The sequence below is a fragment of the Candoia aspera genome, chromosome 11 (assembly GCF_035149785.1).
Source record: "Candoia aspera isolate rCanAsp1 chromosome 11, rCanAsp1.hap2, whole genome shotgun sequence".
NCBI lineage: Eukaryota > Metazoa > Chordata > Lepidosauria > Squamata > Boidae > Candoia > Candoia aspera.
The window spans coordinates 1,216,359-1,239,403 of record NC_086163.1 but is presented as its reverse complement, the minus strand read 5'-3'; the positions used below and the strand labels follow the sequence as shown (position 1 = coordinate 1,239,403).

At 52.0% G+C, this 23,045-nt stretch overlaps 1 protein-coding gene across 1 annotated transcript; it reads right to left on the bottom strand.

Annotated features, from left to right (window-relative positions):
• Window positions 1–1,271: 1,271 nt before the first annotated feature.
• On the bottom strand, window positions 1,272–22,222 carry HSD11B2 (hydroxysteroid 11-beta dehydrogenase 2). Its single transcript, XM_063313002.1, has 5 exons — window positions 21,924–22,222; window positions 5,372–5,584; window positions 3,766–3,951; window positions 2,949–3,086; window positions 1,272–2,329 (listed from the first exon to the last, which is right to left on the bottom strand). The coding sequence occupies exons 1-5, from the start codon at window positions 22,186–22,188 to the stop codon at window positions 1,968–1,970; spliced, it is 1,164 nt and encodes a 387-aa protein (XP_063169072.1). The 5' UTR covers window positions 22,189–22,222; the 3' UTR covers window positions 1,272–1,967.
• Window positions 22,223–23,045: the final 823 nt, after the last annotated feature.

Sequence of the window (23,045 nt, the reverse complement as noted above, 5' to 3'; positions counted from 1 at the left end):
ATGTGAGGATCACAAAGATCATCCCGTGGCTTCCACTTGAACGCCTGTCGTGAAGGAAAGGGCAGATGCTTGCAAACAGGTTGTTCTCATGCTTACTCTTGCCCTGGTCCTATTCTCTGGGGCAGGACCAGGGTAGCTCTGGCCTCCCAGAGGGTTTTGGGCTCCAGGTCCCATCCATCCCAGCCAACAGGGCCAAGTGGCAAAGAGGTTCACAGTTGCAGTTCAGCCTCTGGGTCTTCATTCCTGTTCTGGAGAAGCAGGTAATACCTTTGTTTTGTTTACATTCCAACCCTTCAGATATTTGAACGTGGGGATGATTATAATGTCAACTCGTAATTGTCTTGTTTCTCAGGCAAAATGGGTCCTGCACTATTTTTCTTCATCAGAACTGCATTTATCCCTCTGCACGTGTTTCTTTGTGTCCCACTGAGCCCCCATCTTGGTTCTCTTCTCCAACAAGAGGACATGACTTCCGCTGGGCAGTTGAGAAGGGCAGGATGAGGGCCAGCTGAATTGGACTGTGTGTTGTGGAAGGAACTTGCTAATGGTCTGGGCAAACCGTCTTTGAGGAACTCCAGCAAATGGGTGTAGGGCCACTGTTTGTAGCAGGGAGGCCAGATGGCTTGACCATTCATTGAATACACAGCTGACTCAAACTGAGCCCTTTCCCTGCAAGTTCATCTGAAACTGCTAGACTTGGAGAAAAGATGAAGTGAAAACTTCCCAACCGCTCTGCTGTGTCATGGAATATAGCTCTAAGCAGCAGTATACCAGATAAGAAAAACTGAACAAGTGTGCTGCAAGTGACAGTCACATCCTATGTTGCAGCTTTGCCTTATCCCTGTAGATGTCCATCACCAGAGCAAGCAAGGGCATGCCCCAATGAGCTTTTCAATGAGAAACACCTAGAAAGCTCCTTGGTTCATTATACATCGGGGGAGATGGGCGGTGATATAAATTTAATAATAATAATAATAATAATACAGTTATTGCGCCCTCCTCCTCAGGGTGTCCTCCTCTTGTCCATGTAGGGTCATCTGAAAGGGAGCTGGCTGGTCCTGTCCTGGAGAGCCAGGCTAGCGGGGTCGGCAACCACGGCTTCTTGGCTGCAGGACCTTTTAAGTGGGGTTGCAGCCATGAGCTGGCCTGAACCCAGCAGCAGAGGCCTACAGGTGGAATAGGTCCTGCCTGTGGCTGGGATGAGGGCTGACTCCTCCTCTAGTCTGGTCAAAATCTCCATGGTTCCCACTAAAACACACTATGTGATCCAATAATGAAATAATTTTTATTTAACTTTCTAAGTAACAATACAATTGTGTTCCTTCTGAAAATAAATGGCAGGCCATCGGCCTTAAGGCTCTTGGTGGCACATCAGTGAGGCTGCCCTGATGCTGCCCCTGCACAGTCATGAGAGATGCAGGGAAGAAGTCTCTTTAGGGAAGAAAACTGGCCATGCCCCGAGCCTCAGAGGCACATTTGGCTCATCAGCAAGCAAAAGGCCACTGTATTGGAGGTCAGCCCCTGCCCCGCAAGTGGCAAGAAAAGGTAGCTGTTTGGCTTAGGCAATGTTTCTGGAGGTATATCGTAGACTGGAGATGCACGGAAGCCCTTTGTTTCAGCCGGCAGCAGCTTCCGCCCCCTCCTGTGGCACACCTGGGCGAGGTGGAGAGAGCCAAGGTGAAGTTACTTGTTCAAAAGGACGGTGCTTCTATCCACACCCAGGTGTTCAAGGCCTTGCGGAGTAGGAACCGGGCAGATGTGCTTCCTGTGTCCCCCCAAGAAAAGTCATTCTGGGAGGCAACCCAGGATTTGTCCCTTGGGACTGACAAAACTGAGCGGGCATGTTTCTTTAGAAACAAATTCCTCTTCTAGGTTGTGGGATACTGGTAGAATAAAAAGGGTACCCTTCCCATGGAAATATTTTCCAGAGCTTTCCTAGTGAGAGTGCAAAAGAACCCAGACAGCTCTCACGGTTGCTCAGGTGTGTGGTCAACCTTGGGACACAACCCCTTGGGTAGCTTTGGATTGATAAAAAAGACTTTCAGGAAAAGGTCCCGGACTGTGTGGGGGAGGTAGTGGTGGATGAGGTACATGAGCCACAGGCCCCTCCCTGGGTAGTAGTTTAGCAGTGGCTTGGTGGCAAGGAGGGCATCAGTGATACTGTCCACCACAGAGCTGAGATCCTCCACAGCCGTCTTCATGAACTCCACAAACTGCTTGTTGATCTCCTCAAGATACTCCTCTCCGTAGGCTTCAAGAAGGTCCGCAGGTAACGCTGCGAGGAGCTGGTCCTTCCTTTCCTTCCAACACTCAGGGTTACAAGTGCCACCTGAAAAAAGTAAACCAGGGAAAGGGAGAGAGGAGGAGAGCTTAATCTTTCATTAGGAATTGGAGAAGGCTGGTGTGGTCCATAAACTGGGGCAATTGCTGATGTAAAGTTTGGTCTTCCAAGAAGGTTTGTATTTTTGTATTTTGGTTTGTATTTTTAAGTCGTGAAAGCAGAGGAAGGCTTGCCTGCTCACTTTTGCTGTGGTGTAGGCAGTATGCAACATTCTCACAGTCATTTGGACATATTCAGAGCCTGCTGCAGGTTCCACACAACTTAAAGTCACTAGTCTGCTGTAAGGCATTCTGGAACACCACTTGAGAAGGAAAGCAAGGACAGGCAGGTTTCCCTGCGAGAGACTGGTTGATCATCTTCTGGAATGAGAGCTGAGTCACACCATCTGGCGGGTCTTGCAGACCAGCATCTGCTGATGAGGACCTCTTGGCCAGACCTTGGGCTGGCTCAGTCCATTTCCTGAGATGCATTGTAGTTTCCTGGGAAGTAGCTGAGCTTGAAAAATCTCATAGGAAAGTAGCAGAGATCTTAGCGGAGGCATGTTGTGTTCCCGTGAGTTAGAGAAATACATGTAGCACAGCATCCCCCACAGTATTTTCAGCCTTACCTGTTCTGAAGTACCCTGGAAAAATAACGCTCACTCTGATCCCCCAGGGTGCAAGCTCACACCGGAACGTGTCCATCAAAAGGCTGAGAGCCGCTTTGGAGGCACCATAGCCAGCTAGGCAGGGGTAGGGCATGTTGCCTGGGGGAACACAAACAGGCCTCACTGTGCACTCCGTTGTCCATCTCAGAAGGCTTCACAGCCCCCTTCCCATGTCCGTTGCAGCCGCAATGCCTCCTCCCCAGAGATCTCCATGGGTCACATTTATCTGAGAGCAGACCCTTGGCACCCTCTTAATGGATCTGGCAAGGCTGCCAGCAACTTTAACTGCAGCTGCATTTGTGCGGAGTGTATATTCTTGGCTAATTTAACTCTGCTCAACACAATTGCCTCGGTCCACACAATGCACCAAACCATTCACTAACAACAGAGGCTGGGTTCAAGAATGTGCTAGGTAAAGTGAAGTTGGTTAATTTGTTAAGTTAATGGGCCAAAGATCGCCTGTTACTGATGAGTCACTGGACAAACTAGTTGCCGTGGCAACGTCTTGTATTCTGGGGGTGGGAGGGGGACACACATTCCTAGCAAATAAAGTTGCAAATAGAAGCCTCAGGAGGATCTGCTAAAGAACGAGAACCAGAGAATGACACTGTTTTTCAGGTGGCTGAGTGCCCACTACCACATGCCGACTGCCCTTCCTTTTCTCCATCCCAGAAAAAGAAAGCCCCAAGCGAGGACCGGGCCCGCCGCTCCCACGGGAGCTCTGCCTGACCAAGCCCAGTTTTACGAGGCAGCACCAGGAAGCCCTCGGCACTCTTACCAGCCGGGCTGCTGACTGTGACAATCCTACCCCGAGACGAGCGGAGCAAGGGCAGCAGCCCTTGGGTCAGCCCCAAGGTGCCGAAGAAGTTCACCTCCATGCAGGTGCGGAAATGGGGCAGCGGAGTCAGCTCTGCGTCGGCAATGGTGCTGTTGAACCCGGCGTTGTTCACAAGGCCCCAGAGACCTACATGTTGAAGCAGAAAACAGGGAAACACAGAAAGGTCCCCCTCCTCCTGAGACAGGGCACAAAAGAAGTTAGTCACGAGGACAAGGAAAAAACTAAACCAAAAATGAAATCTGGCCCTTGACGAATGTTAATCCCTGACAGGGGTCCGGGTTACTATTTCCTGATCGGGCTGGGCCAGGCTGGGCTGGGCTGATGCACAGAAGAGCTGTCCTCACTCAGTACAAAACTGCATGCAAAAGACCTCAGACTCAATTCCCAGCACTGTACAGGCCCCCAGAGGAGCACACGCTGGTGGGGCCCTGGGAGGAGAAAGCAATAGACTTGGCTCAGGAAAGGATCCCAAGATCAAAGAGCTGACAAAGAGCATGGGGTCGTCGAGCTGGGGGAGGTGTTTTGGGGTCAGTGGACACACTTGAACTTCTGAGAGCACATTGTGGGCATTCCCTTTGGAGTCCAAGGGCCAGTGACCAGACACCAGTGGGACTCCATTTCAGGGCTGATGGTGGTCTTCCTGCTCTTGGAAGCCACTAAAACCTTCATCCCCTCAGGCAGCTGATCCCTAGGGATAAGCCTCTTGGGAAACAGGGAAGCGTTCCTAGGTACTGGGAGTAACTACTTCTGAATAGGTGGACATGGCAACATCTATGTGACTGAGGTGAGGTAACAACATGCCTTGAGCTGTTCTGCTAGGAACAGCCGATACTTGTTGGGCAGACACGTGCAACCCTGGGCTCAAGGCAGACTTTGCAAGCTTAGCGCACATTGGTGGAGAAAGGGAGGGAGGGGCCCAAAGGCAGGGGCTGGGACAGCAGAAGGACGGGGCCCCTCCTTTCTCCAGAGCTCCCACTGGGGCAGAAGCAGGCAAGGGAGGGCTGGGCCTATGGGCCAGAGCAATAAGTACACGCACACCCCAGTCAGGCTGATATTTAGACCAGTGGGACTTGCAGCCCCTTGAGTGCTGCAAGGGTTTTGGGCAGGAGGGGGGGCAGGGCTTGGCCACAGAGTCCCAGCAGCATTTGCCCTGCTAAGGACCAGCGTCACCAGCAAGGCCAGCTTCATCCTGGGATACAGCAGAAGGCATCTCAGGGCAACTTGATGGAGTCCTGTTCCAGAAAAGAAACCTTGTGCTCACTACCCAGAGGCGTAGCCCTGCTTCTCATTTTGCTGACAAGCCAAGGCACTGTGTCTGCATCTGTGTCTTTACTATGCCAGCCAACTGGACTGGAAAGCTTTGGTTTTGCCAAGTCTTACTTTGGATCTGGCCAAGGATTTGGATGAGGCTACTTCCAGCTCGACCTGGCCTGGATCTGCATGGATCTGTCTTTTTCTAAAATGCCCCTAAAGCAACAGAATAGTCTCTTCATACAGTACCTCTGTTGGGAATTCTACCCCTTGGTGGCTTCTGATCTCAGATTACCTGTCCTTACGGTCTGGGCCTTGATGAACTGCAGGGCTCGCTGAATGTCCTCAGCTTTAGTAAGGTCCATTTCCACAAGGGTCAACCGTGGTGAGCACGTCTGCCGAAGCTCTTCTGCCCCAGAGCTCTTCAGGTCCAGCACACTGGCGTAGACAGTGAACCCCAGCCCATCCAAACGCTGGGCAGCTGCCTTGCCAAAGCCTGAATCACATCCTGGGGGGTCACAAAAGAAAGGGGTGGGCAGAGCTGGGCAACAGAATTCGTGCCCCACCTTACATTTCTGGGTGCCATGTGGAAATAGTAATGTCCTCACATAGTTGTTATGAAGATAGAAACAATGAAAGGAAAAGGTGGGCTGTATCAAAATGCATGGAAGGGAGGGAGGGATGAATTAATTAATCATGGAATTTTTATGCTTTACCCCTTAAGGCATCCAAGAATTTGTTATATGCTTGATTGTGGTTCTTTCACAATTTTTTTTATCATAAACGTAATACAGAATAGTCACAGGTCCAATAAAGACAAAATTTAAATGCACTGAATACATAAAGTCACATACAAAATCTTGTTAGGAATTAATTTCAATTGAAAAAATTAAGCACATGCTTAACTTCCCCACTGAGATTGATGGGGATTGGGTGAGATATAATGGGTGAGATATAATGCCCCTAAAATGGAACGTATTTGTAAAGTATTTGTAAATGCCATAAATCTGCTTATTGGACACTGTGGCAAAGGAAAAACATGAAGTGGAGAGAACATGCAGTATTCAAAAGTCACCCAAATTTTCAAAACATTCTGGAGTCTGCAGTTGAGTTTTCCTCAGTAACAACTTTGCTGTAAATGACAGTACAAAAGAAGTGGGGGAGGAGAAAAATTAAAATGAGCACCCAGACCTTGGAAGTGAGAATATGACTCGAGACTTCCTACATTAGTAACCAGGTTCTCTATTTTGATAACTTCCTGATTTTCCAGTTTTAGGGGATTTTTTGCAGTTATTTTTTTATTGCCTTATTATAGGAATGAATACCTTAAGCAGACACATTTTGTACTGCAATTTTTGGAATTTTGGAATTCCAGCTCCAGGTTGCCTGATTCTAAAGCCAGGAGGCTGTCACTTTGTCACGCAGATGAGCGAAACGGCCACAGTACCAGGAGTGACATAAACTTCCACAAGCATTTGCCATCTCAGGGAGATTACTTCTTTGATCAAGCCAAATAGTTTAATAAGAAAAAATACAAAATGATCACACCATCAAAAAAATGTAACACCAAGAAACAGGTACCAAGAAGATGGTGGAACTCATAGGGAGACCAATCAGTTGCCACTAAAGGCTGAGCCAGGTTGCTTTGATTTTATCTTCAAACAATAATACATGAAAGAAAGGTTGGCATCGCAAGGGAGATGGCTTTGGGTTGTGTGTCTGCAAATGGAGACAACACCCAACTTTCAGTCAGGGGTTGACCAGAGTGGCAGGAGCCTCCATGGTCATTCCAAACCCATTATGGAGGAGCTGGACCAGAGCAGTGGGAGAGATACTGCTCCCCGCTCCCGCCCAACCCAGTAAAGCTGCCCCACCTCACAGTCCTGCTGGGATGGGAGCCTGGAGCTGTGGACTCTGCCAAGGTGGTGCTGATTGGACAGCAGCCCCAACAGCAGAAGCTCTTTCCATGAGGCGCTGCTCCATGGGCCTTGGTGGCCCTGTCCCCACATTGTGGGAATGCCAGCAAAGGCAGGGCTCAATTGGCCAGTCAGCTAATGCAAAGTGGGGTCAGTCATAGCACAAAATAGATGCCACTTTGCAGAGTTAAACTAACTATACTAATCAGCTGCCTGGAAAGGGGGGGCGGGAGGGTCCACGCAAGCACCTTCATCACCAACATTCACTGCTGTACTCAACTTTCCTTGACTCAACATGCCTCGTGAGGAGGTATCTTCTCACCGGAAACTTTCATCTCTCTGCTCAGGACAAGGGAGACCCTGAGCCAGGGCCAGGAACTAGCCCACACTGCAGGGAACCACCCCCGAGCCACACAACAGGGATGGTTCCCCAGAAGGCCTAAGCACCCCATTAGTCTGAGTGCACCAGAACGTCACAGAGCAGAAGGGGCCATAAGCCACCCCCACCCACCCCCACCCCCAGCAATTGCTGGGTTCTGCTCCCCCCCCCCCTTTCTCCACCAGCTCCAACCCCCAGCCAGAAACAGGCGTCTGGGCTCCACCACTTACAACCCTCCCCAGAGTGCCTGTTGATCCTGCAGTTGATTGCACAGAAGTAGCTTCTGTGAACCTGCTCTGGGTATTGAACTCTGCCAGCTGGTGACCGCCTGAGCCAGGATCCTCCTTCCCCCAAATCACCCACTCAGGATTCACAAGTTAGTTGCATCCTAGTGAGCCCGGCAGCTTGACCTCACCAACTGTTTTGTTATTCATTCATCTAAAACATTATCCCATTGAAAGAAGACTTGAAGTGGCCTACAACTAACATTTACATTTAAAGTTAAAAACAATAGGTTAATAAAAACATATAAAAATAAAGACAAAAATATAAAATAAGCAAAACAAGCATTAAAATAATAACAGGAAGTAAAATCAGCACCAGAGTTTTAAAAAGTTAAAAATCACAGCAGAGTTTACCACATTACAAGAAAGCTCAAGAGAATAAAACCATTTTTTCCTGCAGCTGGAGAAATAATAAAGATGACCTCAGTGGGGAGAGTATCCAAAGTTGGAAGCTCCCTCTGAGAAAACCCCCTTCCATCCCTCAGGATTGGAGGGGCCTGGAGCGGGGGGGCGGCAGGGAGAGATGGGAAGAGGCATCCCTCGAAGCCCCAAGCCACAAAGGGCCACTTCAGTCGGGACCGGAACCGAACTGAGAGCCAGCGAAGGGCTCGGCTGGTGTGCTGCTCATCACCCAAGGCCCATCTGGACTCTTATCACAGGATTTTGCATTCCCTGAAGGTTCCAGATGATGGATCTTCAAGAGCAGCCCTAAGAGAAAGTGCCAGGCCTTGGCTACTGTAAGGAGGGAACCTCTGCCCGAGCAGGGCCATTGCCGGCTCGGCCTAACCTGGCAAAAATGTGTCCTGGTACCAAAGCCCTTGTGCCTCTGGCAAGGAGGGAGCCAGAAACACCCCAAGCTGCAAACATGATCCTGTAGCCCACCCAGAACAAGCCACCCCCTCCCCTGGACTTAGAGGCCCTTTGCCATCTTGCCTGGATCAGCTGCTCCCAGCTCTGGGCTGGCATCTGGAGCCCAGAGTTGTCTTAAGTCGCCATTGACCACCTGGTCTGACCTGGTGGGCCTTCATGACTTTGCCTTCCATGCCTGCTTCAAATTGTTCAAAGCCAAGGTGGCTTTTATGAAGCGCAGCGGCAGATCTCAGGCCTTCCCAGCATGGCTGCATGAATCCAGACCCAACACTAGAAGGTTGTGGGTTCCTCACAAAGGCATTGAACATAGGAAGGGCTTGTGCAGGAAGCATTCCCAAAGGCAGGCCAGCCCAAAGCCTGAGTTCAGGGATGGGGAGATCTCCCTCAATTTATTAAACCCCTGTCAAAACTTTGTGCCCTTATATTTATTCTACTATTAATTTGCTTGGAAGGTACAGGCATTAATTAGTCTTAGGATTCCATGTACTGAGCAGGCCTAGAAAATCGTTAATTCGTGAAGCAAGAGGGTGGGGTGTGCCCATCGGAGTCTTAGTGGTACCAGGCAGAACCCGGTCCAGGGGCCCACAGCTCCAGGGTTGCCTCTTTCCGGATCCAGCCACGATGGAGAGAAAGGCAGACCCCCAACTGCATCCATGCCACTTTCTTGCTTGAAGTACAACCAGCATCATTTTAAACAGAGAGCAGGGGAGAGGAAAAAGAAGATATGGCTGGGTTGTGTCTCAGGATACCCTGAATGGAGCGATGGTGCACTTTGGAAACCCTGGTGTGTCGGCGGGAGGGGGAAGCCTAAGGTTGCAGCCTGCCCCTGCCAAGAGGGAGGGCGCTCCGTGCCTGGGATCGGCAGAGCGGAAGGAGGCCTGTCCTTTCGCGTGTCCTCCAAGCAGCTGCTCTTGGCTTACAACTCAGGGCAGGAGAGACGTTGCTCCTAAGGCTGCCTCAGACAAGTGAAGGAACTCTGGCTGAGGAAAAAGCCTCCCCCTCAACCCCCACCAGGCCCCAAGGAGGACGACTGCTCTTTTTCGAGCCAAGTGAGAGAGGAAGAGGGGGAATGAACAGTCTCGGGCAACGCAAGGAACGGGATGTTCTTTTGCCGTCTGATAGGTATGGCAGTAGAGCTGCCTTCCCAGCAGATTTACAGCCACATTAACCATTAACAACGGCAGGCCAACTGCCAGCTGCACAAAGTGGTGTGTGCTGCAGGCTTGTGTGCACACCGGCTGCCACTCCCTCTCGGTCCCACATTTCCACCTTGATGGCACGAAATCAGCCCGGCCCAGCCCCCAATGAACGTTTTCTCTCCTGTGGCCGAACAAAGGGCAGTCCTTAAGCTTGGAACTGCAGAAAAGGCAATTCTACATTTATAACAGGGCATTTATATTTACTACATCTGCCCCCCAAACAGCCAGTGACGGGGAAGCAAATGAATATTGTAAATAAATGTGCATGCTTAACTGTGTGGAAATCCTTAACGGAGAGTGTGTGAGTGTGTGGGCGTGTCTTTGCTTTTTAGCAAGGGACCTGCTCCTACTCTGGCTGGAGACCATTTCCAGGCTGCTCTGTGTAGATGACCTGGCCTACCTTCTAGATTTTCCTAAACCCAGTCTTCCAAAGGTAGGAGCAACAGAGCTACTGGCCTCCATGATCCCTTATTACGGTGAATGAGAGGGAGACGTGCCTGAAACATTTGGGCTCTCCTGGATTCTTAGTTCTCTCCTTATCAAGAAGGCCATTTCAGGTTTTGTCAGTGCCCAGCTCTCTTCACAGACCCTGGAGAGGGAAAATTTCTCGGAGGAACAAGGGTGCATCTCATCGCTGAACTCACTGGTGGGATCTCTGCATTTTAACTGCTGCACCAATCTGATCTCCCTTCAGAAGGTCAGGGCAAGAGGCTGTAGGGAACAAACTGCTCGAGTCGTCTCTGGCCGTCCACTCAGCTGCTGGGTGAACTTTAGCCAGGCCCCAGTGGTGGCACCAAATCCTTCTCGAAGACTGGGCAGCCAGTGTGCAGCCCTGAGTGTGCCTTAGACCTCCAGAGCACTTCTCCTGAGATGTCAGCATCTCTAGAGAGGCTGCTCAAGGTTGCTAGAAATGCATATCCTTTAGAACCCTGCATATTTGTCAACATCTGAGTTGGATCTGTCTTCCTTTCTCTGACAAAAAAAAGATTTTAAAGTAATTTGGCCATTTTTCTTTCTGGAGTTGGTTTAGGATAGAATTTTCTAGGCCTTTGTTCTTTTAACTTTAGCATTGCATCACATTTCTAATACATGTATATGTATACACTAATTGTTCTATTCATTAGTTTGTTGGAACAAAATAGGCTTTAAAATAATGCTTATACTGCAGATTCAGGTTTCACCTCACGAGGTCACCTGACCTCAACCTTCTGCTTGGTGCAGATCTGCAAAAGCATTTTGGACAGATGGCTACTCAGCCTTTGTTTTAAGACCTCCAGTGATGGGGACAGGCCTTTTCATGAGGCAGACTATTCGCTGGTGGGCAGCAGTCACCCTCTGGAAAGCACAAGCCTGCAGTCCCACCGGATGTCATGTTCACTGATTCAGTGTAGTTTATACATCGTAACGTTTCACATGCCATGGCGCTGACATGAGTTTCTGTTTGGGAGGGAGCTGCTGTGAGACCTTGTACCAAGCTCTGCATGTGAAATCAGTACAATGGAATGTGTCTGGGTTATGTGCTCGGCTCAAGGACTTTTCCCACAGACCATCAGGAGCCATTAGGAGCACCTGGGATTGTGAGCTTGGGAAGATTCTACGGAGGGAGAGGGAGGGATCTCGTTTGCACAGAGGGTTTTTAGTTTGCATTTGGCGCACTTTTATCTTTCTCAGCTTTCTCTGTGATCCTGCATACTATTCTTTAATCAATCAGATATCTTTGAATTCCTGCTCATGAGTCTGATGGTGTTTTAGAATAGGCAACCGTTACACCAGAGGGTTTTGGGCTTGCCCTCCAGAACTGAGATCCAACCCATTCCCCCTCTAGGGCAATCTTTAGATACCTGAAGCCTGCATCATCCTCCCCTCAGTCTTCTCTTCCACCAGCCAGACATATCCATTCCTTTCATTCCTCCTCACAGGACTTAGTCTCCAGGCCCCTCACCGCCCTGATGGCCTCTTTGGCTCTCACACCGGTTTGTCCCCACCCTTGTCACACCGTGGTGCCCAGAATTGGACTCAGGATTCAGGGGGGGTGGGGGGATGGACAGGGGCTTCCCAGGCTCTGAACTCCGTGATCCTGTTAATACATCCAAAAATAGCTTTTGCCTTTCTAGCAGCTGCATCACACTATTAATTCATGGCCCACTTGTGACCTCCTAGGACACCCAGATCTTTTTTACATGTCCTATTGCCAAGCCAAATCTCCCCGCTCCTATTTTTGTGCCTTTTAATTATTTTCCCAGATGCATTCCTCCCAGCTAAATTTCATCTTGCTCATTTTGGCCCACTGTTCAAACCTGTCCAGATCTGTCTGAACCTTCTCGTTCTCTCCTAAAGACTTGGCCACTTCTCTTGGGTAGGTATCACTTGCAGATTTGACCATCATCCCCTTCCTCCAGATCATTAGTAAAAATGTTGAACAGCAGGGCCTGGAACTGAGCCTCGTGGCATTCCTCAGCCTTCTCTCCAGCTTGATGGGAAGCCACTTATGAATGCTCTCTGCAGCCATTCTGTCATTTATGAATCCTTCTAACACTTGTGTGCTAGACCCAACTAAAATGGGTTGAGTAATTTGTGATTCAGTATTGTGGAAACACAGCCTTTGTCTTGGCCAATACCTTATGTCACAAGGTGGTTTCTTTGTTTGGACATGGCATGGAATGTGAAGTCAGCAGTTGTGTTTTGTTCACTTGGGTTTAATTTAGCGTGTTCTGTGAATCCAGCCCATGTTTCCAGAAAAACCCAGTGTGCTATAGGGTTTTTGAGTGAGGCATTCATTGCACAATGGCTCTGCATGGGAAACATTGTTTCCCAACTGCAACTTCCCATGTTTTCCTTACTGCTTTGTCCATCTTTTTTCCAAACTGTTGTGGAGGGAAAGATGAATCAGCTGCACAATGTGTTTTGAATAGTCACACTGAGCTCCTCACTGCCTCCCCCTCCTGAGCCTCTGAGCCCATCCAGAAAGATACCATGGTTGATGGTACCAAAAGCTGCTGTGATTGAGGAGCACAAGAATGGACACACTGCTCCTGTCCTGGGCTCACCAGAAGTCATCTGCAAGTGTGATCAGTGTCATCTCAGTGCTGCAACCAGGCCTGAATCCTGACTGAAAAGACTTCCTCCAAGACCCTCTGGAGCTGCAGGCTGGCCACCCCTTCAACAACCTTCCCTGAAAAGGGAAGTTGGGAGACTGGACAAAAGATGTCCAATTTCATGGGTCTAGCACTGGTCGTTGAGGTTCCAGTGAGGGGGCAGGAGAAATTGGCTTAATGGCTAGTCTCCTGTGGGGTGCACAGGGGCCAGTTCTTTCCTCTCTCCTGTTTAGCATTTACATGAAGCCACAAGGAGCACTCATCCAAAGGTCTGGAGTTCAGTATCATCAATACGTTGATGCTACCAGCTCTACATCACCAATCCAGGCCAGACTGCCACTGAAATCCTGTCTCAATACCTGGAGGTTGCGAGGGAGAGAGAAGAGTAAAAGTGAATCCTAGCAAGACAGGGCTACTGTTTGTCCACTGGGATTTAGTGGTATCTCCTGATAGGGTGGCCTTACCCTTGAAGGAGCAAGTTCACAACTTGGAGGTCCTTTTGGACTCGCAGCTCATGCTAGAAAGGGGCCTTTTCTCAGCTTTGGCTGGTGCACCAGCTGCAGCCCTCTCTGAGGCAGGAAGATCTTGCTATCGTGGCCTCATCACCATCCACTTAGACCACTGCAGTGTGCTCCTCCTGGGGCTGCCTTTGAAGATCCCTCAGAGAACTGTAGTTGGGTCAGAGTGTAGCATTTGCTAGTGGGAGTACCTCACACGAATCCTGTGGGCCCACGCTGGTCACCCGTAAGCTCCAGGGTCCAATTTAAAGTGCAGGTGCTAAACTACAAAGCCTCGGATGGCTTGGTTTGCAGTTATTTGCAGGACCACATTATGCCATTGGAAGCAGCCTGACCAGTTCAGTCTAGCCGGGAGAAACTGCTAGAGGTACCCAAATCTTGGAAGTGGGGTAAGGCTTGGTGGGCACCACCTTTCAGCAGCTACACTGGTCCTTTGGAACAGCCTTCCAGGGAGGGACCTCAAAAGGCTCTGCATCAGCCATCCACCTTTGCTGGAACAAGTTCTCACGCTGCAGCTCTCCTTGGTGCTGAAACAATCCACTGCTTCCTCCCGAGGTCCTTCCTGCTGAGTGCTGAGAATTCCCTTCTACCCCACCAGAACCTCAAGCAGCATGAGGCTTCCCTGGGGAGCAGGCTGAATGTGTAACTATTTCCAGCCCATAGAATAGGGCATCCCTGTTTTTCCCTCTAGGATATATAGCTCTTTGCAGTTGCATATTGCATGTGCTCATTCACTATTTAGAATACATCTCCTTTTGAAACAAGACAAGACAGGAGAACTTGCCATTAGTTTACTCTATGTGACCCTAACATATCACGTTTGCAGAGAGAATCAGCAGTCAGGCAACTATTGGAAATTTAGTAAACCTTTTTAAAAACCAGTTTGGAGGGTGCTACTTTTGATTACATGGCTAAAGTCCTAAAAAGCCCCGAGACTTCTCTGCCCTCATTTCAAGCTTGCTGTCTGTGATGGCCTTGAATGAGAGGGACCTGGTGTGCTGCCTGTGGTGGCTGCTGCTGCTGCTGCTCCCCCATAAAATCCCCTGCAGAGCCCGGGCTCCGGAACTCCTGGCCCAGACCGTGATAACTCTAATGCCTTCACTTAAATTTAAGAGTGTGAATTCCACATCAGAAGGAACATTAAAGGTAAAATTAAAGTAGAATGATCTCAGTGCTAGTATAACTTCATCTAAGGATGAGCGAAATCATTCCTGATTCCCTTCTCCCCATACAGAGACCCAGAAGGCCAAATGAAATAATAATTGTGGGATCCTCATCTGTAATGCTGAAAGCAAAGGGTCTCGGTCGGAACACATAACTCTGACCCACGGGGAGGTGGCCTTGAGCCACCCAGGGAGGTGGAGTCACCACCACTCTGAATTTCTAGTCAGTACTAAATCTCAGCTAGTAATGTGATACGAACCTTCTCAGTGCCAAAGTGCCCTTGATAGTCTTGGAGGGGAGGGAAAAGAGTTTTCATGGAAGCACCTCTTTGCTCATTGCTCTTTATTCTTCACCTGCAAACTCCCTGTGGCTGGATGGTCAACATTTTGCCAGGATTGAATGTCTGTAGCTGTTTCTCTGAGTCCTTGTAAGTCCTGCTTGTGCCATTGGTACCTAGCCAGCCTGTCTTCTGTCACTCTCTGTTCTGATTGCCTTCAAGTTCTTCCCCAAAGACTCTTATCTGTGCATTATGTGTTCAGAATATCCAAGCTTTAGCTTCTTCATTAGTGCTTCCAGTGAGCAATCTAGTTTTATTTGTAATATTGAATTGTTCGTTTTGACCTAGGTCAAAAAGGGTTCCATTCTGTCCAATTCCTCACTCACCAAAAAAAAATAATAATTGTTCAAGGCTTCTCTTTTTAGTATAGAAACCCACTTGCCAGGAGCATCTATTCAGTTTTTTGCCTTCTTTGGCCCAAACTAACTTAAATCCACACCAGGGCAGAGGCTGATCCCTCAAGCTCTGTGGAGCAGCGAGGCTTTGTGGAGATCAGCCGGCCAGGCCCTCCAGACATTACTCATCCAGCACAGGCCAGGGGGAAACGGGGCCCTTGGAGCAACCAGAATAGCCCTATCCTGGACGGACTGCAGGGGTTGGGAGTGGTAGGCCATGGTTCACCTCCTTCCTCAGTGGTTGGTCGGGGATGACAGGGGGAAGACATTATGACCTCAGCCCCTCACATGTGGAGTGCCTCAGGGCTCAACGCGCTCCCCTCTCCTGTTCTACATGAAACCACCAGCAAGGTCATCCACCAGTTCAGCATTCAGCATCACCAGTATGCTGGTACCCAGCTCTGCATCTCAGTCCTGAGCTGCACAGGTGAAGCTGTGGATGGATGTCTTGAGTCTGTTCGGGTCTGGATGGGGCGGAGCAGACTTTGCCTCAATCCTGACAAGACTGAGTGGCTGTTTGGACCCCCGGAGACAGGAACGTTACTATCATTGGTCTTGGATGGGGCTGCACTCCCCAGTCAAGATTGGCACACAACTTGGTGGTTCTTCTGGACCCGCAACTACTGCTCAAAGAGCAGATGGCAGCTGTGGCCAAGCTGTCCTTTGCACAGGTTCACCTGATGTGCAGGGTTTTTTTTTAATCTTTTATTTATCAGATTTTTATCACCGCCCATCTCCCCCACATGGGGGACCCTGGGCAGTTCACAATAAAAACAATTTAAAATTTCAATAAAATCATAAATACTACCAATAATCAGTCAGTATAAAATGCAATAAAATCCAAGCCACGGCGGATCTAATTTAAACCATAATGGAATAAAACCGGTCCCCGCAGAACTAGGGAACCAACCAGCCCCAAGAATGGCTCTTCCCCTCCCTATTCCAGGCAAGGCAGCAAAACCAGGTCTTCAGCTGTTTTCTGAAGTCCAGGAGGGAGGGGGCGAACCTCACTTCTGGGGGAAGGGTGTTCCAAAGGGCAAGGATTGTTGCAGAGAAGGCCCGCCTCCTGGACCCCACCAGATGGAATTCTCTTACCGACGGGTCCTCAGCATGCCCTCTCTGCACAATCAGGTGGGATGGGCTGATGTAATGGGGGTGAGATGGTCCCTCAGGTAACCTGGATCCATGCCATGTAGGGCTTTAAAGGTTTAAACCAACACCTTGAATTGGACCCAGAAGCAAACTGGCAACCAATGCAGCTCACAGAGCAAAGGAGTTGTATGTGCTGATCTTGAAGCACCTAAAATCCCCTGCATGGCTGCGTTTTGGACCAGTTGAAGCTTCCAGTTACTCTTCAAGGGTAGCCCCATATAGAGCACATTACAGTAGTCTATATGGGAGATGACCAGGGCATGAGTGACCGTTCGAAGGGCCTCTTGCTCCAGGAAGGGGCACAAGTGGTGCACAACATGAAGTTGCGCAAAGGCCCTCCTGGCCACGACTGACATGTGCTCTTTGAGCAGGAGTCGTGAGTCCAAGAGGACCTCCAAGTTACACACCAAGTCTGTCTGGGGCAGTGCAACCCCATCCAGGACCAAAGATGGCAAATTCCTAGGAGCTGAGGGGCCACTAACCCACAGCCACTCTGTCTTTCCAGGGTTCAGTTGAAGCCTGTTGTACCCCATCCAGGCCCCCACAGCCCCCAGGCACCTGGAGAGGGCAGTCACCACATCACTTACCTCATCCGGGATGGAGATGTATAATTGGGTATCATCAGCATACTGATGATACCTCATCCCGTGGTGACAGATGATCTCACCCAGCGGTTTCATGTAGATGTTGAATAGGAGAGGAGAGAGAACCAAACCCTGCAGCACCCCATAGAGGAGGGGCCGTGGGCTGGATCTCTCCTATCACAACCGACTGGGACCGGCCCTGGAGGAAGGAGGTGAACCAGTGTAAAACTACGCCACCCACCCCCAACTTCCTGAGCTGACCCAACAGGATACCATGGTTGATGGTATCAAAGGCCACTGAGAGGTCAAGGAGAGCCAGGATGGATGCACTCCCTCCATCCTGCTCCTGCCAGAGATCATCCATAAGTGCAACCAATGCTGTTTCTGTTCCATATCCAGGTCTGAAACCTGACTGAAAGGGATCCAGATAATCCGCTTCCTCCAGGATCCTCTGGAGCTGCAATGCCACCACTTCCTCAACCACCTTCCCCATGAAGGGGAGGTGGGAGACTGGACAAAAGTTGTCCAGTATAGTAGGGTCCAGTGATGGTTTCTTGAGGAGGGGGCGCACCAGCACCTCCTTAAAGACCGCCGGAAACACTACCTCCCCTGAGGTTGAATTCACCATCGCCTGGACCTACCCACACGTCACCTCCCGAGCTGCCTTCACCAGCCAGGAGGGGCATGGATCTAATTGACAGGTGGTGGCATTTACAGTCCGGAGGATCTTGCCCACTTCCTCAGGTCCAACAACATTTTGTTTTTTCATTTTAAGGGGAACTAAAACCCAGACATGTTTCTTGGACTTCAAAACAGAAAGGTGAATAAATAGAGCAATGACAAGTAGGATCCCATGGTAGGAGAAGCTAACAGGAAAAGAAGCTGGGACAGGTGGGAATTCCGAAAGGAGGAGGAGTTTAAAGCACAGTTGCAAACAATTCCCCCAAGAAGAAGGAATGGAGGACAGCAGAAGAAGCCAGTGGGGCAATGCAAAACACTTGACAAGAGCAAAAAATGCTAAGAAGAATAAAAAGAGCATCTTCTGATATATTCAAAATAAAAAAGAACAGGTACCAGCTGCCCAGTGAAGAAGGCACAATGTTAACCAGCAACAAAGCAATTGAATGAGGTTAAATCTCCAAGGCCAGATGGACGGCAATGTAGGGCATGCATTCCCAGCTATTCCCTTTGAGCAATCCTGGGAATTGGTGCGATGCCAGAAGACTGGAGAGCAAATGCCCCTCTCCTCAAAAAAAGGAACAAACAAATTATAGAGTAGGTGGTTTGATAGCAATAAACATTCTGGAGCAGATCATAAGAAAAGACTGATCTTTGTGTACCCTGAAAACAAGACAGAAATTATCAGGATTAACCATGGATTTGGCAAGAACAGATCTTGCCAGACTAATCTTACCTCATTTTAGATAAGGTGACTTCCTTAACAGACTTTGGGAATCCTCTAGGAATCATACAATTTGACTTCAGCCTGTCATTGGCTGTGGTGAAGTGTGGTTTGGATGGAATGATACTTGGACACATACTGGTTTTCAAAATTATATTAAGAGTGGTTCATTGGTTCCAGTTGGAGAGAGGTGCCACAAGAATTGGTCCTGGGTCCTCTACTTTTCAATATTTTCATTAATGATTTGGGTGAAGATGTTCAGGGAATGCTTACCAGATTTGCAGATTGTACAAAATTAGATGGGATAGCTAATACCTTAGAAGACAGAAATGACATTCTTGACTTAGGAAAGAAAAATCATGGGTACCACCACAGGATGCCTGGCTTGGTCATATTTGTGAAAGACCGCTTGGAATTGTAGCTGATTGCAAACTGGGCATGAGCAGGCATAGGGACGTGGCTTTAAAGAAAGAAAATACAATTATGGGCCGCGTGAGCAGAAGTCGATTTCCACATCATGGGAAGTAATCCTGGCAGCCTGTTCGGCTTTGGTCACATCCCACCGCGAGCCCTGTCTCCAGCTGTGGAGCGCAGTGTCAGAAGAATCCTGAGAAACTGGAACTGACTCGGAGAAAGGCAGTGAAAACGATCACGGGACATGGAAAGCCTTACGCAGAGAAGCTGGGTGTGTTTATTCCTGAGAAATATGACTAGCGGGAAGTATGATATAACCCTGTTCAAATATCTGAGAGTTTTGAAGACAGTTGGGGCATGTTCACTCTCACTCCAGAATGCCAGGCAGAGAAGAGGAGTTAAGTTACAGGAAGGTTGATTCTGCATGAATACTAGAAAAACCCTCCTTGCAGTAAGCACAGTTAAACGGCCCAGCGGGGTGACCGGCTTCTCTCTGCTGAGGCGTTCAGGTGAGGCTCCGCAGCCCCCTCATCTGGGCCCCTGCCCTGAGCGGGTGTCGAGCTCTGTGGCTTCTAGGACCCCATGCCGCCCCAGGATTCACTTCCTTATCTGAATTATTCTTGTTCACGCAGGTTCCCAAGCTCTGGGACTGAATTTCTAGGAAGGACTGGAACCACCACAGTATGGTGTCCCACTGACCCAACCAGCAAGATAGCCCAGGAAATGCTAATAGTGAAAGAACTGAGAGATCAAAGCAAACAATAAAGGTTATACCCAGTTCCTAATTCACCAAGGGGTTCAAGTCTATTTCCTGCCCAAATCAAGTTGGAATCTGGATTTGATCTAAGTAAAGGCTAGCCAATGACTGCAGACTCGAGGCATACAGATTTCTAGTCTTAATTAAAACCAAATGTATGCCAGTATTGTGGCAAAAAGTGGACTCCCAGCACAGCTGAAGGAACAGCCCCAAGCAAACTGTTTTAACCCAGCTGGCCTGAAGCAATTCCAAACTTATCCTCCTGCAGACAAAGAACCCGCCAGAATCACTAAAATGGTTGGCAGCAGCACTTCTGAATTTTTGGAAAGTATGTAGTTATACAGAGGGAACAGGCTGTGCAACAGAGGGTATAAGTAGCAGCCCTAACGCGTCCCTGTACCGCACGGACAGATGTGTTGAAGTAGGGCTTCACCTCGCTTTTGTCCTGGAAAAATGAGAGCTGGGGGGCTGAAAACAGCAGAGAGCAAATCACCCCCTTCAAGCAACTCTCCCAGCTGGGAAATGGCCTGGTTTGAGCACAGCTTCTCCTGAGCCCCAGCACCAATCACTGGACCCAGAACCAGAGCAATGTCCTTTGGATGCTCCTTGAGGCTTCAACCTACTGCTGACGCAATACTCTCAAATTAAGCAAGACAACCCTTTTCTCTTCCAGACCTGCTTGCAAGAGGAGAGGCTCCTGTGAGGGGACAATGAAGAGGTAGCCCTGGGGTCCCCTTGTGTTTCACCCCTTCTGGGTCACTGGGCAGGGAGGAAAAAGCTGCTCCGCGCCAAGGCAGACCCACCATGCCCCAGCGATCCCTTTCCATCCAAGGGGTGTGGTCCTCGCCCTTGGAGACAGCCAGCCTCCGCGGTGGGGTTTCCAGGACCAGCAGGAGGACAGATCTGCCTTAAGTGGTTCCGCCAAGGGGGCTATTAAGACAGCCTTTCTCTTCCCTGATTTTGTAACTAGATCCGTACAGACCCGGGATGTGGCTTCTCCTTAGAGTGAAAACCTTTTCACTAAAATCGTCCGCTATGGTCTCTTTCCTGGAAAGAAGTCCTTTGAACTCAGTAGGACTCACCCCGGAGCAGGCAGCTTGGGATCAGCCTGCCAGGTCTTCCTCCCCGCCCCGACCCTCCCCGCGCGCACCTGCCCCAGGGCCCCAAGGCGGCGGCGCCTCCTCCGGCCCTCCCTCGGCCGGCAGCTCCGGCCGGAGCTATCCGCTCGCCCGCCGGCCGTTTGCCTGGCCTCGTCGAGCCGGCGCCAGGGGCCGCCCGCCCTGCTCCCCCGCCCCCCGCCCCGCGGCACACGCATTCCTCCCAGCCAGCCCCAGGGCGCTCTTGGCCTTCCCCGCACCCGGTCGGCCTCCTCCAAAGGCAGCCGCGAGGAATCCGGCTTTCACCGGCCGCGCTCCTGCTGGGCCGCGGAACTTCCCGGCTCCTGAGCTGATCTGGGGGTGAGGGTGAGGATGGGGGTGGGGGGTGTCATTCCCCACGACCAGGGACTTTGCTCCTCTGCTCCGGCGGCCTCCCACCAAAGCTTTAGCCCGCGGCCGGAGGCGGCTCTGTCCCTGAGGAGGAGCGGCCGCCGCTGACCCCTGCCCTCCTGGCCCCCGCGCGCCCCCGGAGGCGGCCCAGGAACGCCCGCTCCTTCCGATCTGCCAGACGGCGACGGCGGGGACGGGGGGAGGGAGCCGAGGGGGGGCGGCCCCGGCGCCTGGGCAGGCGGTGCAGAGCTCGCGGCGGCCGGGCCTCCCGAGCGGAGGCGGTGTTGCCCCGGACCGAATCTCTGCCCAAGCAGAGGCGCCCCGCGAACTCGGTCCCGCGGGCAGGGAAAAGCCCTCTGCAGGACTCCCGCGAGCAGGCCAGCTCCCTGTTTTGGCGGCGGGGGCGGTCCATTCTTCGGAAAGCGGTCCAAGAGCCGGGGCATATTTTGCCTTGCGCGCCACCAGCGGCGCCTCCCAGCGCGCTGCTCCCTCTCAAAGCGGCCGCGCCAGCGGTGGCGGGCGGAGCCACGCTCTGGCCCCGCGGAGCTCCAGCACGCAGCTGCTCGGGGCAGGGCGCGCGGCTGATCCCGAGTGGAGCATCCCCGGCCGCCCCTTCCGCAGCAGCAGGAGAGCCCGTTGCTGGCTCTGGTGCGGCCGACCTCGGGCCGGGAGGGTGGGCAGAAGGGACCGGGGCTTGGGGCCCGCAGACGGAGTCTCTAGCAACGGAGGAGGGCCCCGCTCCCCGCCGGCTCCCGGGCCGCTTGGCGTCGGCGAGGCCCCGGCGGGCGCCCGGGCCGGGCTCTCCGGCCCCGCGAAGGCAGCGCTGCCCGTCGGCTCTCGCAGCCGAATCGCCCGAGGGTGGCCAGGAGCCGCCTCGAGGCCAGCCGGACTCACCTGTCACCACCACCGCCTTCCCCGCCGCGGGGATCCTCTTCCGTCGGGTGGCGCTGGCCGCGACGAGCCAGCAGGCAGCCCCCGTGAGGGCGGCGCTGAGGGGCAGAGGCAGGGCGGCGTGGCCGAGCGCCGGCAGGAGGGCCACCAGCCCCACCCGCAGCGGCAGGAGCCGGCCCGGCAACAGGTCCGCGCGCAGGAGTCTCACCGCGAGACCGCCGAGGAAGAGCAGCCCCGCGGCGAGGCTGCACGCCCAGCCCAGCTCCATGCGCGGGAGGGGAGGCCGGCCGGCCGGGCCGGGCCGGGCGAAGGAGGGCCTGGGAGGCCGGGAGCCGGGCCGAGGAGCGGGGAACAAAGCCGGCGGGCGGGGGCGGGGGCCGGGCCGGGGGCGCCCCACCGTGCCCTTGCCGCACTGCGAGGAGGGAAGCGGCACGCGAGTTATAAAAAGGAGGCAGTGGAGAGGGGAGGAGCCGGCCCTGCCCTGTTGCCAATGGGAGAGGCCCGAGGTGCCTTGGGGTGGGGGGCGCAGGCAGAGGCCCGGGCCCTTGCCCCGGGCGGGGGCGGCCGAGGGGCCTCCGGACCGGCCTCTCCGCCCGCTGTTCCCCCCCCGCCCGGCTCAGGGTGGCCGGGCAGCGCCCGCGGTCCCTCTGCCGCTCCCGGCCACGCCTGGGAAGGCCCGGGCATCAGGACCCGCAAGAAGCCCAGGCGCAGCCTGGAGGGGCCTGAGGGCCAGGGCCGGGGCCGGTTTGTCCGCCGCCGCCTCTTCTTCGAGGGAGCAGCGGGGGGTGGGGGGCAGAGAGGCGGAGAGCGGGCCTGGGAGTCCCAAGAGAGCTGGGCCAGGGGACGCCGCCAGGCAGGCGGGCTCCCAATTTCGCCTTTCCGATTCTCGTATGGCCTTGTATAGTCGTTAAGACCAGCCCCAAAAGGCAAAGCGGCCATCAAGTGAGATCCGGAGGCCACCTTGAAAGGGAGCCAGGAATTCGGCCCATTTTTCTCTTCGCCTGTGAAGGAGGCGCTCGGGGACTTCTGCAGAGGGGGACCCACATCGCAGAACAGCTTCCTGGGCTTCTAAGATAGAGCTGAGGAGGAGGAAGGAGGGAGCTCATAGGCAGCAGGAGCATTTTT